The sequence below is a fragment of the Cherax quadricarinatus genome, chromosome 76 (assembly GCF_038502225.1).
Source record: "Cherax quadricarinatus isolate ZL_2023a chromosome 76, ASM3850222v1, whole genome shotgun sequence".
Taxonomy (NCBI): Eukaryota; Metazoa; Arthropoda; class Malacostraca; order Decapoda; family Parastacidae; genus Cherax; species Cherax quadricarinatus.
In genome coordinates this window covers 5,142,811-5,157,483 of record NC_091367.1, presented here as the reverse complement: position 1 = coordinate 5,157,483, position 14,673 = coordinate 5,142,811, and the positions used below count along the sequence as shown (strand labels likewise).

At 45.9% G+C, this 14,673-nt stretch overlaps 1 protein-coding gene across 1 annotated transcript; it reads left to right on the top strand.

Annotated features, from left to right (window-relative positions):
* The first annotated feature begins 2,316 nt into the window (after positions 1-2,316).
* Positions 2,317-13,546, top strand: LOC128703701 (uncharacterized). The gene is made up of 3 exons (XM_070101188.1): positions 2,317-2,618; positions 8,748-11,756; positions 13,363-13,546. Exons 1-3 carry the CDS (start codon positions 2,616-2,618, stop codon positions 13,492-13,494), a joined length of 3,144 nt encoding a protein of 1,047 aa, XP_069957289.1. The 5' UTR covers positions 2,317-2,615; the 3' UTR covers positions 13,495-13,546.
* Positions 13,547-14,673: the final 1,127 nt, after the last annotated feature.

Genomic DNA, 14,673 nt, shown 5'->3' with positions numbered 1-14,673 from the left:
AGTCATTAATCCCATTGACTGTATCCTCTTTGGAGCTCACTTGGGTCTGATATTATTGGTGAACTTCCATGAGGAGTAATAGCTGACCAACATTGTCTGCATGGTCTGAACTGTGTAAGTTCAAGAGGTTGGTGTGTTAGACACAATGAACTCAACGAGATCATTGAAGCCTCGCTACGGTCCTGTGCCCAGCCGTGAGAGAACCTCGATCTTTACTACCCAACACCCCAGATACACCTGCCCTGATGAGATCACATTATATCCCTGAAAGATATACTTGAGCACCTACGTCCCATCAAGTACTGGTCATCAGGGTGGTGCTGCTGATCACAGGGAAGGACTCAGGTTCAACAGTTACAGGGACTTGGCCCACCAGTAATCCTTCGTCTCTATACGGATTGAAATCCTTGAATCCTGAGAAAATTATGCCATGGGTATCTTCAAAGAGTTGGATTCGAGGCTCATCGAAATTACCAGAGATCCGAGGACTGCCACCATATTTTTCCAGTGCCTCAGCCTGACGATCCGAAGAGGAAACTGCCTGCTATATCTTGGATTCCCGGGCGGCGTCTCAGAAGTTTGAGCTGCACAACTTAAATTATATTTCCATATTTTTGAAATTCTTCTTGTATGTAAAACCCGCAACAAAACTGTATAAATAGATGAATACATATATAAAAAAGAAATGGTAAGGTGAGATAAAAAATACTCAAACGGATATTTTAAGAAATCTCTAAAGATTTTCTCCTAGAAGTCGTTTTATTTACATCTCTAAGGCTATGGGCCTCTTATGTATACATCTCTTAAACCACCCCTTATTTCCATGATGCGACCCACGACAATTGACTAACATCGGGGTACCTATTTATTGATAAATGAGCATTGGCAGCAGGCGTCAGATCTTTTCTTTTCTTTTACACTTTAGAATTTATAGGTTAAAAGTGACCCACATCAGTCGACTAACACTGAGATATATATTTACTGTTAGGCGAACACATGCAATGGGTGTTATGGAATTCCCTCGTGTCTTGCCCAGCTCGGAAATTAAGCCCTGGTCTGGTTTATAAAGTTGTGATCTGAACCTAATGACACTCAAACAAGTCGCTTATTTCTACTGCCCTTTATATATACTGCTCTTGTCACCTGCTCCCCGTGTTATCTTCTGCTGTTCTTGTCACCTGCTCCCCGTGTTATCTTCTGCTGTTCTTGTCACCTGCTCCCCGTGTTATCTTCTGCTGTTCTTGTCACCTGCTCCCCGTGTTATCTTCTGCTGTTCTTGTCACCTGCTCCCCGTGTTATCTTCTGCTGTCATTATCAACTGCTCTCCGTGTTAACGTCTATCGTCTAGGTTAGGTGAGGTTCGTCAGGAAACAGGACAAGAGTTTCCTGACGTGGGTTTTAGATGATGATCCGCCGTTGGAGCTTTTGGTCACCTGACCGAGGCTTTCCGCTGGCTTACCGGTCCACCCCTTTAAAAATAAGGGTCATAATTATAACCATTCACTGTCATGGGAGTGTCATGACACCTACGTCTCCCATGGGAGGAGGTACAATGACCTCCTCATCTTCGGGACCAACTGTCCCCAGGCCTAGCCCCATTCCCCGCCCTCACGGGGCTCGTAGGGAGAAGCTAGGCCTCTGGTCTGCCATCTTCCCCGCCCCATGGGGGCTCGTGGGAGTGGTGTGGCCTTTTAGTAGTTAAATGAGTTAGTTAGTTAAAGATTAGCCGGTATTCTCCCGGCCCGGGCCTTGTCCAAGTGGTGGCCCGGCCTTGGCTCCCTCTTTAGGGAGTGTCTGAGACCTAAGTCTCCCATGGGAGGAGGCACAAGTACCTCCTCATCTTTGGGACCAACTGTCCCCAGGCCTAGCCACAAGCTAGGCCTCTCTGGTCTGCCATCCCCGCCCCAAGGGGGCTAATGGGAATGACAGTCTTGTGAGCTATAAGCTCGGACTCAGGCACCTACCCAACCCTAGAAGGGTTAGGCATGGTGTCGATGTTAAATGAGGATGGCCATCACACCTAGTGAAAGTGTATCCTGAATCTGCCAGTCTTCATAATTTCTATGTTAGTATAATTATGTACGAGTTCATTTTATAATCAAAATGCATCTTTTATGACCTATAAAACATTTAATTTGTTTTCATAATTTCAAAAATAGCAAAAATACAGCATATTGCATATTAATGTGTTGTGAATATAGATATCCGACAACCAGCACGGTGTTGATGGCCTCTGGACGTAAACAACATGACAGCTTGTAGTAACAGCCTCACATGGTGACGACCTCACTAGTGAAGGGAACACGATAGCTGCTGCTGTCTTGTGTCGTCCACGATCCCTCTCACCAGCTTCTCTCACTAACCCCTCTCACAAGCCCCCCTCACTAGCCACACCCTCAGTATATAAAGCTAATTACTGACCACTTCTGCTCAGTAGTTCAGTCTTTCTCGCTCCGAGAACAACCACCAGAAAGTCTGCAGTGTCCTTAGTTTTGGTGTGAATATTTCTTGGATTATAAGGTGTAAATATTGTTTAGTCTACTAGTGCTGCTTTCTTCGTGGTAATGTGTCGTCTGCCAAGCTGAACATAAAGGAGAACAACCACAAATTTAACAATGGTAAGTGTCTTGCGCTTATAGATTGTCTGCTGTTATGTTATGAAAGTTGATAAATATGATAACGGCAAACTTTTAATAACATTTTGAATATAATTGATAAAATGAAGATATAGCAGAGTCTGAGAGAAGCCATGACTCCTCGAGGTCCTTCCAGTCACTGGCTACATAAACAGTGCTTAACCTGACCAAGCAATGGCCAAGTTACCCAGAAAGCACATGAGACTTCGGATGTGATCCGATAACTACCATTAACTTTCAAGGAAAACTGGATATAATTGGCATCGATAGGCAATTATATCCATTAGTTTTAAACATGTCCAAAGACTGCAGTTGGTGGGACCAGTATGTTATGTTAATGAAGCTGAATAGTGAAGATTTTATTCAGATTATTAACCCGGAATGTTAGTGTCTCAGGATTAACCAAGAAAGTCACTCATTGTGCTTTATTATAATTGGGGTATTTTGATCTCCTTCCTCAGGATGCCACTTATAATAGTGAGCTAACGCCCAGTTACCTACCTGCTGCTAAGTGAGCACAGGCAACAGGTATAAGGGAACATGCCCACAGTTCCCGTCGGGGCAGGAATCGAGCCTGGGTCCTTCAGATGTGACTTCTTTACTGTAATAAACAGATGTATAAGAGCACCGTGGCCTTTACATTTTCTTCTCATTTAAAGGGGGCGACTCCATGCCACTAAAAGACTTCTGATTCAAGGAACTAGAGCTCTCCTTCCCTTTCCTCAGATCACGCCTAATTTCCTCTCATTCACTCGCTGCATAACCCTTACGGGTTTAGCCACAGATGAGAAGAGTGAAGACAATCTCAAGTGAAACTAAAAACACCGAGAGAACCAGAACCTCACCAGCTGTCAGCCATCTGTCACTCACCTTTCCCTCTCCATGTAGTGATATATATATATATATATATATATATATATATATATATATATATATATATATATATATATATATATATATATATATATATATATATATATATTATATATATATATATATATATATATTCTTATATTACCATACAATTTAATCAAGAATAATTTGTATGTCTGCACATTGATCTACACTTGTAAGTAAGAGTTAAGAGGTTATGTGCAGTATTGGAATTATGTGAATCATCTATAAAAAAAATGTGAATCGTTTGTTATTATTCCGATTATATTTACTGGAGGTTTTGCTTTAGAAAGACACGTAAGCAAACACTAAGTCATATTTATTAGAAAACGTTTCGGTCCTGGGACCTTGATCACTTCTAACATACAGAGGTAGAAAGACATTATATATATAGGCGGAGAGTGAGATGTGAGTGACTCATGGTGACCTGAAGAATGTCATGGTGACCTGAAGAGGACGATGAAATCATGTGACTCCTGTGTTGTTGGGTTGGTGCTGCTTAAGTATCATGTATGCCAATGTTTTTGAAATTTTGTAGTTTCCAGTGTTGCGTTCTATAGTGTCGTTAGTTAGTTTAATAAGTTTATTATATAGTGTCGGTGACGGCGATTAGTGAGGCTTCTAGGCACCGTCGGCGTCTGAGGTCTGGTTCGGTGAGAACGAGTTGTGCCTCAATCTACTTCATCAAATGCCCCGTGGAGTCTCTGTGGAGGACACAGGCGTACCTTTCATCGTCTCTGTTAGAGGCATTTCGATGCTCATTCAGGCGGACTGCAAGATCTCATAATGCACTCTTTATTGACTCATAATGCACTCTTTATTCACTCATAAAGACGTTCTGTATTAAAGAACAAAGAGGCACAATACCGTGACTGGAACAATAGTTAAATAACCCTCACCTTGGACAGAGGAGTCAGATATGATGTTTTGATCCAACTGCATTCACTCGGAGACACTACAGGTTCACTCGGAGACACTACAGGTTCACTCGGAGACACTACAGGTTCGCTCGGAGACACTACAGGTTCACTCGGAGACACTACAGGTTCACTCGGAGACACTACAGGTTCACTCGGAGACACTACAGGTTCACTCGGAGACACTACAGGTTCAGACACTCCAGGTTCACTCGGAGACACTCCAGGTTCACTCGGAGACACTCCAGGTTCACTCGGAAACACTCCAGGTTCACTCGGAGACACTCCAGGTTCACTCGGAGACACTCCAGGTTCACTCGGAGACACTCCAGGTTCACTCGGAGACACTCCAGGTTCACTCGGAGACACTCCAGGTTCACTCGGAGACACTCCAGGTTCACTCGGAGACACTCCAGGTTCACTCGGAGACACTCCAGGTTCACTCGGAGACACTCCAGGTTCACTCGGAGACACTCCAGGTTCAGACACTCCAGGTTCACTCGGAGACACTCCAGGTTCAGACACTCCAGGTTCACTCGGAGACACTCCAGATTCACTCGGAGACACTCCAGGTTCACTCGGAGACACTCCAGGTTCACTCAGAGACACTCCAGGTTCACTCGGACGCACTCCAGGTTCACTCGGAGACACTCCAGGTTCAGGCACTCCAGGTTCATTTGGAGATACTCCAGGTTCAGACACTCCAGGTTCACTCGGAGACACTCCAGGTTCACTCGGAGACACTCCAGGTTCACTCGCAGACACTCCAGGTTCACTCGGAGACACTCCAGGTTCAGACACTCCAGGTTCACTCGGAGACACTCCAGGTTCAGACACTCCAGGTTCACTCCGAGACACTCCAGGTTCAGACACTCCAGGTTCACTCGGAGACACTCCAGGTTCAGACACTACAGGTTCACTCGGAGACACGCCAGGTTCACTCGGAGACACTCCAGGTTCACTCGGAGACACTCCAGGTTCACTCGGAGACATTCCAGGTTCACTCGGAGACACTCCAGGTTCAGACATTCCAGGTTCACTCGGAGACACTCCAGGTTAACTCGGAGACACTCCAGGTTGACACTATAGGTTCACTCGGAGACACTCCAGGTTCACTCGGAGACACTCCAGGTTCACTCGGAGACATTCCAGGTTCACTCAGAGGCACTTCAGGTTCACTCGGAGACACTCCAGGTTCAGACACTCCAGGTTGACTCGGAGACACTCCAGGTTCACTCGGAGACACTCCAGGTTCAGACACTCCAGGTTCACTCGGAGACACTCCAGGTTCACTCGCAGACACTCCAGGTTCACTCGGAGACACTCCAGGTTCACTCGGAGACACTCCAGGTTCAGACACTCCTGGTTCACTCGGAGACACTCCAGGTTCACTCGGAGACACTCCAGGTTCACTCGGAGACACTCCAGGTTCAGACACTCCAGGTTCACTCGGAGACACTCCAGGTTCAGGCACTCCAGGTTCACTTGGAGACACTCCAGGTTCAGACACTCCAGGTTCACTCGCAGACACTCCAGGTTCACTCGGAGACACTCCAGGTTCACTCGGAGACACTCCAGGTTCAGACACTACAGGTTCACTCGGAGACACTCCAGGTTCAGACACTCCAGGTTCACTCGGAGACACTCCAGGTTCAGACACTCCAGGTTCACTCAGAGACACTCCAGGTTCACTTGGAGACACTCCAGGTTCATTCGGAGACACTCCAGGTTCAGGCGCTCCAGGTTCATTTGGAGATACTCCAGGTTCAGACACTCCAGGTTCATTCGGAGGCACTCCAGGTTCACTCGGAGACACTCCAGGTTCACTCGGAGACACTCCAGGTTCACTCGGAGACACTCCATGTTCAGACACTCCAGGTTCACTCGGAGACACTCCAGGTTCACTCGGAGACACTCCAGGTTCAGACACTACAGGTTCACTCGGAGACACTCCAGGTTCACTCGGAGACACTCCAGGTTCACTCGGAGACATTCCAGGTTCACTCGGAGACACTCCAGGTTCAGACATTCCAGGTTCACTCGGAGACACTCCAGGTTAACTCGGAGACACTCCAGGTTCAGACACTACAGGTTCACTCGGAGACACTCCAGGTTCACTCGGAGACACTCCAGGTTCACTCGGAGACACTCCAGGTTCACTCGGAGACATTCCAGGTTCACTCGGACGCACTTCAGGTTCACTCGGAGACACTCCAGGTTCAGACACTCCAGGTTGACTCGGAGACACTCCAGGTTCACTCGGAGACACTCCAGGTTCACTCGGAGACACTCCAGGTTCAGATACTCCAGGTTCACTCGGAGACACTCCAGGTTCACTCGGAGACACTCCAGGTTCAGGTACTCCAGGTTCACTTGGAGACACTCCAGGTTCAGACACTACAGGTTCACTCGGAGACACTCCAGGTTCACTCGGAGACACTCCAGGTTCAGACACTCCAGGTTCACTCAGAGACACTCCAGGTTCACTCGGAGACACTCCAGGTTCACTCGGAGACACTCCAGGTTCAATCGGAGACACTCCAGGTTCACTCGGAGACACTCCAGGTTCACTCGGAGACACTCCAGGTTCACTCGGAGACACTCCATGTTCACTCAGAAACACTCCAGGTTCACTCAGAGACACTCCAGATACACTCAGACACTCCATATACAGTCAGATACTCCATGTCCACTCAGAGACACTCCAGGTTCACTCAGAAACACTCCGGGTTCACTCAGAGACACTCCAGATTCACTCAGACACTCCATGTCCACTCAGACACTCCAGGTTCACTCAGAGACGCTCCAAATACACTCAGACACTCCAGGTTCACTCAGACACTCCATGTCCACTCAGAAACACTCCAGGCTCACTCAGACGCTCCAGGTTCACTCAAAAACACTCCGGGTTCACTCAGAGACACTCCAAATACACTCAGACACTCCATGTCCACTCAGACACTCCAGGTTCACTCAGAGACGCTCCAAATACACTCAGACACTCCAGGTTCACTCAGACACTCCAGGTTCACTCAGAAACACTCCAGGTTCACTCAGAGACACTCCAGGTTCACTCACACTCCAGGTTCACTCAGAAACACTCCAGGTTCACTCAGAGACACTCCAAATACACTCAGACACTCCAGGTTCACTCAGAAACACTCCAGGCTCACTCAGACACTCCAGGTTCACTCAGAAACACTCCAGGCTCACTCAGACACTCCAGTTTCACTCAGAAACACTCCAGGTTCACTCAGAAACACTCCAGGCTCACTCAGACACTCCAGGTTCACTCAGAAACACTCCAGGTTCACTCAGAGACACTCCAGGTTCACTCAGAAACACTCCAGGTTCACTCAGAGACACTCCATGTCCACTCAGACACTCCAGGTTCACTCAGAGACACTCCATGTCCACTCAGACACTCCAGGTTCACTCAGAGACACTCCAAATACACTCAGATACCCCAGGTTCACTCAGAAACACTCCAGGTTCACTCAGAAACACTCCAGGTTCACTCAGAGACACTCCAAATACACTCAGACACTCCAGGTTCACTCAGAGACACTCCAGGTTCACTCAGAGACACTCCAGGTTCACTCAGAAACACTCCAGGTTCACTCAGAGACACTCCATGTCCACTCAGACACTCCAGGTTCACTCAGAGACACTCCATGTCCACTCAGACACTCCAGGTTCACTCAGAAACACTCCAGGTTCACTCAGAAACACTCTAGGTTCACTCAGACACAGAGTTCACCTCCAGCAGGTGCTGAAGGAAAACCTCACACACATATACCACACAATTTTTGTGTTTAATATTTCTGCCTGCTCTTGCTGGCCATATGTTCAGTGACGCGTGAAAGTGTTCAATTTCTCCGCCGCGGAGTTCTTGTGCATCAACCGGGTGTCACTTTTGTTCATTTGTTCAACTAGACTAAACTAGCATTTTTATCAACTCTCTACGCTGTTAGGGAAGTGTGTACACACACATTGCTGCTGAATTATTAATACTAGTATTAGTATTACTAGTACTAGCATTTTAGTGTGATCTTGAAGACTGGATTCTTATATCTCAGTCGTTCAACATAATTCTTTCTCAGGGCATTATTATTATTTACCAAAAACTCTCCTAATATTGTAAGGTAATGTTGAGGTACAGTCTCTGGACCCCTTATGTACCTCTGTAATGTTGAGGTACAGTCCCTGGACCCATTATGTACCTATGTAAGCTTTAAACTACCGTCCACACCATGGTATGGGGCGCATAATAACATATTAAACTAACTAACCTTTTCAGAAGCGATGGTTGGTGTTGACTGTGGCAGTGTTGGCCCTGGGTGGACTTTCACCTGCACTTCCCAGCAACTTGGACTCAGTAAGTGGACTTAACCAAAAGTTCACTGCCCCAGCTGTACCCAGAGAGGTCTTGCCCGGGGAGGAGTCAGTCGAGACGTCTGCTGATTTTGCCTTACCAAATGCTGACAGTTTTGAAGGAAACAGTGAAGTGGCCCAGAAGAGAAGCGAGGTGGATAAAGCAAAAATCACCCATGAAACGAAGATGGTAGCGCAGGAGTCGAAAAATACGAATACTCCACTAGGTGCTAAGCTCTTCCATAAAAGAAAACCCAAGAACATCACCCAGAGAAAACGGAGAAAGGCAGACAAGGCAGTGACTCATTTACCATCGGGACAATCTGCTTTATCCTTCCATCCTGTCATTTCTCACGCTTCTCCTGCTTCTTACCAGGCAGGGTATGTCTACAACCCTCCGGTTTACCCAACCTACTCTTCTCCCTTCGGGGTTAACCCCTCATTTGGCGTAACTCCTTCCTATGGGGTACCTCCATCTTTTGGGGTAACTCCTACATATGGGGTGGTCGCTCCCCAGTACGTAGCCCCTCAAGCATCTGCTTATTATATTGCACCCCAGGTAGGCTACAGTTCCCCGACCCCAGTTGCTCCTGTTGAAAGTACATACCAGGCTCCTGAATCAAGTTACAAGGCACCTGCAGCTGAGTACAAGGCACCTGCAGCGGAGTACAAGGCACCAGCAGCTGAGTACAAGGCACCTGCAGCTGAATACAAGGCACCAGAATCTGAATACAAGGCTCCAAATAAAGGTTATGAATACAAGGCGCCAGAATCTGAATACAAGGCTCCGGAGTCTGAATACAAGGCTCCAAGTAAAGGTTATGAATACAAGGCGCCAGGATCTGAATACAAGGCTCCAGAATCTGAATACAAGGCTCCAAGTAAAGGTTATGAATACAAGGCGCCAGGATCTGAATACAAGGCTCCAGAATCTGAATACAAGGCTCCAAGTAAAGGTTATGAATACAAGGCGCCAGAATCTGAATACAAGGCTCCGGAGTCTGAATACAAGGCTCCAAGTAAAGGTTATGAATACAAGGCGCCAGGATCTGAATACAAGGCTCCAGAATCTGAATACAAGGCTCCAAGTAAAGGTTATGAATACAAGGCGCCAGGATCTGAATACAAGGCTCCAGAATCTGAATACAAGGCTCCAAGTAAAGGTTATGAATACAAGGCTCCAGAATCTGAATACAAGGCTCCAAGTAAAGGTTATGAATACAAGGCGCCAGAATCTGAATACAAGGCTCCGGAGTCTGAATACAAGGCTCCAAGTAAAGGTTATGAATACAAGGCTCCAGAATCTGAATACAAGGCTCCAAGTAAAGGTTATGAATACAAGGCGCCAGACTCTGAATACAAGGCTCCGGAATCTGAATACAAGGCTCCAAGCAAAGGATATGATTACACCCCTCCAAAATCTGAATACAAGGCTCCAGAACCCGAATACAAGGCTCCGGAATCTGAATACAAGGCACCAGGTAAAGGTTATGAATACGAAACTCCGGAGTCTGAATACAAGGCTCCAAGTAAAGGTTATGAATACAAGGCGCCAGACTCTGAATACAAGGCTCCGGAATCTGAATACAAGGCTCCAAGTAAAGGGTATGAATACAGCCCTCCAAAATCTGAGTACAAGGCTCCGGAGGTTGAATATAAGGCTCCAGAGGCAGGCTACGACTACCAGCCTCCATCCCCTGCATACAAGGCTCCAGAACCCGAATACAAGGCTCCAGAGACGGTATATAAGGCTCCAATGACGGCATATAAGGCTCCAGAAGCAGGATACGACTACCAACCACCGTCCCCTGCATACAAGGCTCCAGAGCCTGAATATAAAGCTCCAGGGAATGAATACAAGGCTCCGGAAGCCGGATATGATTACCGACCTCCAACTCCTACATACAAGGCTCCAGAATCCGAATACAAGGCTCCAGAAACTGAATACAAGGCTCCCATCCCAAATTATGTGCCTCCAAAATCCACTTATAAGGCTCCTGAATCGGAATACAGGGCACCTGAGGCTAATTCTGGCAGTAACGGCTATCTCCCACCTAAAACTAAGTATACGGCTCCTGAGCCCACATATCAGGCACCATCAACAACCTATGAGGAGCCAGAAACCGTATATAAAGCACCATCGACACTTTATAAGGAGCCAGATTCCACATATAAGGCACCTTCTACTACTTATAAGGAGCCAGAATCTGAATATAAGCCACCTGCGACACTTTATAAAGAACCAGATTCCACATATAAGGCACCTTCTACTACTTATAAGGAGCCAGAATCTACATATAAGGCACCTTCGACACTTTATAAAGAACCAGATTCCACATATAAGGCACCTTCTACTAGTTATAAGGAGCCAGAATCTACATATAAGGCACCGTCGACAATTTATAAGGAGCCAGAATCTACATATAAGGCACCTTCAACTACTTACAAGGAGCCAGACTCTACATATAAGGCACCTTCAACAACTTATAAGGAGCCAGAGTCTGAATATAAGGCACCTGCGACTACTTATAAGGAGCCAGAATCTACATATAAGGCACCTGCAACTACTTACAAGGAGCCAGACTCTACATATAAGGCACCTTCGACAACTTATAAGGAGCCAGAGTCTGAATATAAGGCACCATCGACAATTTATAAGGAGCCAGAATCTACATATAAAGCACCTTCAACTACTTATAAGGAGCCAGACTCTACATATAAGGCACCTTCGACAACTTATAAAGAGCCAGAATCCGAATATAAGGCACCTGCGACTACTTACAAGGAGCCACAGGGGTACAGCTACAATCCCCCTGCTGTTTCTGGTAGTCTTGGGGGCTACCAGCCCTCGGTTTCAGACTACAGTTCAGTACAGAAGACTTATGGTGTAAGTGAGCCGGTACCAGTGTATGGCCCTCCCACACTACCACATAGGGTGAGTACCAACACATGTTTTTTTCCTATATTCTGCCTTAAAATACCTTCTGCCATTTCATTTTTGACTCACCTTGATGATATTTGATAGTTCTCAGTCTACGCAGAAGATAGTTCTTCTCGATAGATATCCTCGGTCTGGTCTTCCAAGCCCTTTGCTATCTTTCCCATGAACTACCAGGCCACAATGGCCCGTGGCCTGGTAGGTGACGCTCTCGCTTCACACGCTGAGTGTCCGTGGTTCAATTCCCGGCAAGGGTGGAAACATTGGGCGTGTTTCCTTACACCTGTTGTCTCAGTTCACCTAGCAAGCAAGTAGGTACCTGGGTGTTAGTCGACTGGTATGGGTCGCATCCTGGAGGACAAGATTAAGGACGCCAGTGGAAATAAGACAGTCCCTTAATGTTTCGATTTTTAACCGATTTATAACAATGGATATAACTATGACCATAATTTTTAAAGGGGTGGACCGGTAAGCCAGGGTAAGGCCTCGGTCAGATGAACAAAAGCTCCAACGGCAGGTCGTCATCTAAAACCCGCGTCAGGAAACACTTGTCTTGTTTCCTGACGAACCTTTCTTAACCGATTTATATCTGTAGGGAAGGGGGACCCGGTGTTGGCTCCTACCCCCACCTCTTAAATTTAGCTAACAGCATTGCTGGTTCTAGCCTCATTAGCACTCTGTGGTGAAGAGGTCGCAGAATGCTGCTGACTTTACTGGGAGTTACTGATGACTTCTCTGACGACTCTTAAAACTGTATGTAGAGTTTACCTGCATCCCTTAAACAGGAACCTCGTTTAATTTCTCACTAATCTCAAACTGGCGATATATGCAAATTTGCAAGATAAGTGAGGTCAGTACTGATCCTTGTGGGACTCCACTGGTAACAGCTCCAGCATCGTTCACTTAACATAAAAACTCTCATCGACGAGTTAATCTTCTACGTCTGCGATAATTTGTAATTTCCGTGTTAATCTTTCATGAGGGACTTCTTATAATCTCCTTTGTAAGTTAGACACAACACGTAAATTAGTCACAACACAACCTAGTTGTATACAGAAACTTCCGGGTCTGAAGTTAAACTATGTTGGAAATGGTATAAAATACCAAGTTGATGATTAAGATACATTAAGAAACGTTTCGCCTACACAGTAGGATTCTTCAGTCAAATACAGAGGCAGCAGTAGTAGTGCAATATAGATGATGTAATCAGTTCATTATCCACGGAGAAAAACTATTTGAGATGGTCAGTCCCTCAGCCTGGAGAAGAGTTCAGCTCCATGGAAAGATATACACCTCCCAGTGCATGTCCAGTGGTAAACATACATCCCTCAGGGTATACATCCTTCAGGGTATGCATCCCTCAGGGTATACACCTCGGTTATATATCCTGTTGAACAGTTCCCATGAAAACTGTTTCATTCATTCTCCAGTTTATTACTCAAACTTAGAATAATTATACTCAAACTTAGGATGATTGTACTCAATCTTAGGATAACTGTACTCTATCTTAGGATAACTGTACTCTTACGATAACTGTACTCAAACTTAGGATATCTGTACTCAAACTTAGGATATCAGTACTCTAACTAAGGGTAACCCGCAGGTGCTGGACCCGTACTCACAGCTGGACTACTACGACGACTCTTTCCTCCTGCCTCGTCGTCGCCCCTTCAGGAGGAGGAGACCTGGCTTCAGAAGATTCAGGGGAAGGTATTACAGACAAACTTCAGAGTGATGGCAACTCACCTGAGAATATATATATATATATATATATATATATATAGCAGGTATGTTGTGAGTTTTGTGTGTGTGGAGGGGGGAGGGGGTTGAATCGTAGTGATGCGGCTGAAGCGAGATTATTTAGTGGAGAAATTAGACACATGTGCAACACTTAGGTATCTTTATTGTGGAAAAATTTCACCACACAGTGGCTCCAAAATCAGATTAGAAGGAGTCTGAGGTAATCAGTCCCCTCAGCCTGGAGTCGATGTAATCAGTCCATCACCTTGATAAGAACACAGCATATGCACGAAAAAGTAGCTTATACTGCAGACAGGTGAGGTGAAGCAGTCGCAGGCGGCGTCACCTTGGACAAATCCAGATGGAAGTAGGTCATGACTATAGGTTATGCAAGTGAAGAATTCCCTGTATTAAGATCCCAAGATGCTCCTGTGTCTGACAGGATAGTTTAAGTACAAGTACACATAAATACAGTTACACAGAGCATACATAGTAACAAACCTGGAGTTTACTTGGAGAGGGTTTTGGGGGCCAACGCCCCCACGGCCCGGTCAGAGACCAGGCCTCGTGGTGGATCAAGGTCTGATCAACCAGGCTGTTACTGCTGGCCACATGTAAACTGACGTGTGAACCACAGCCCGGCTGATCAGGTGCTGACTTTAGGTGTCTGTAACGCACAACTGCTCTGCACTACATTTATTGGTAGAGTATGGGTAAGTTTATTTAGGCACAGGTACACATAAGTACAATTATCATACATAGTTTAAATTACCTAGGATAACCCAAAACAAGTCAGCATCCTTTAGTCTACCAACATATTACATACTATTGACAGGTACTGCTGCTGTTTTATATATCTAATATTTGCATACAATTGCAAACAAGGGACCATTAATTGGAAAATAACCCACATTTTAAACTGCAAAGCTCCTGACGAAGCACTGGAAACAGTGCGAAAGGCTTTGAGCTGATAGTCCTGTTCCTAGCGGCTTGTTTTGTGCAGTGTATACAATGTTTATATCACGTCTGAGAAAATTCAACTTTTATGTAGTCACAAATATTCATTATTTTCATTTCTTTCAGCAAACAACCCACCTGACTCACATCACTAACCACCTGCATGCCATGCTATCTGCAAGCCATACTAATCACCTGCAAGCCATGCTAATCACCT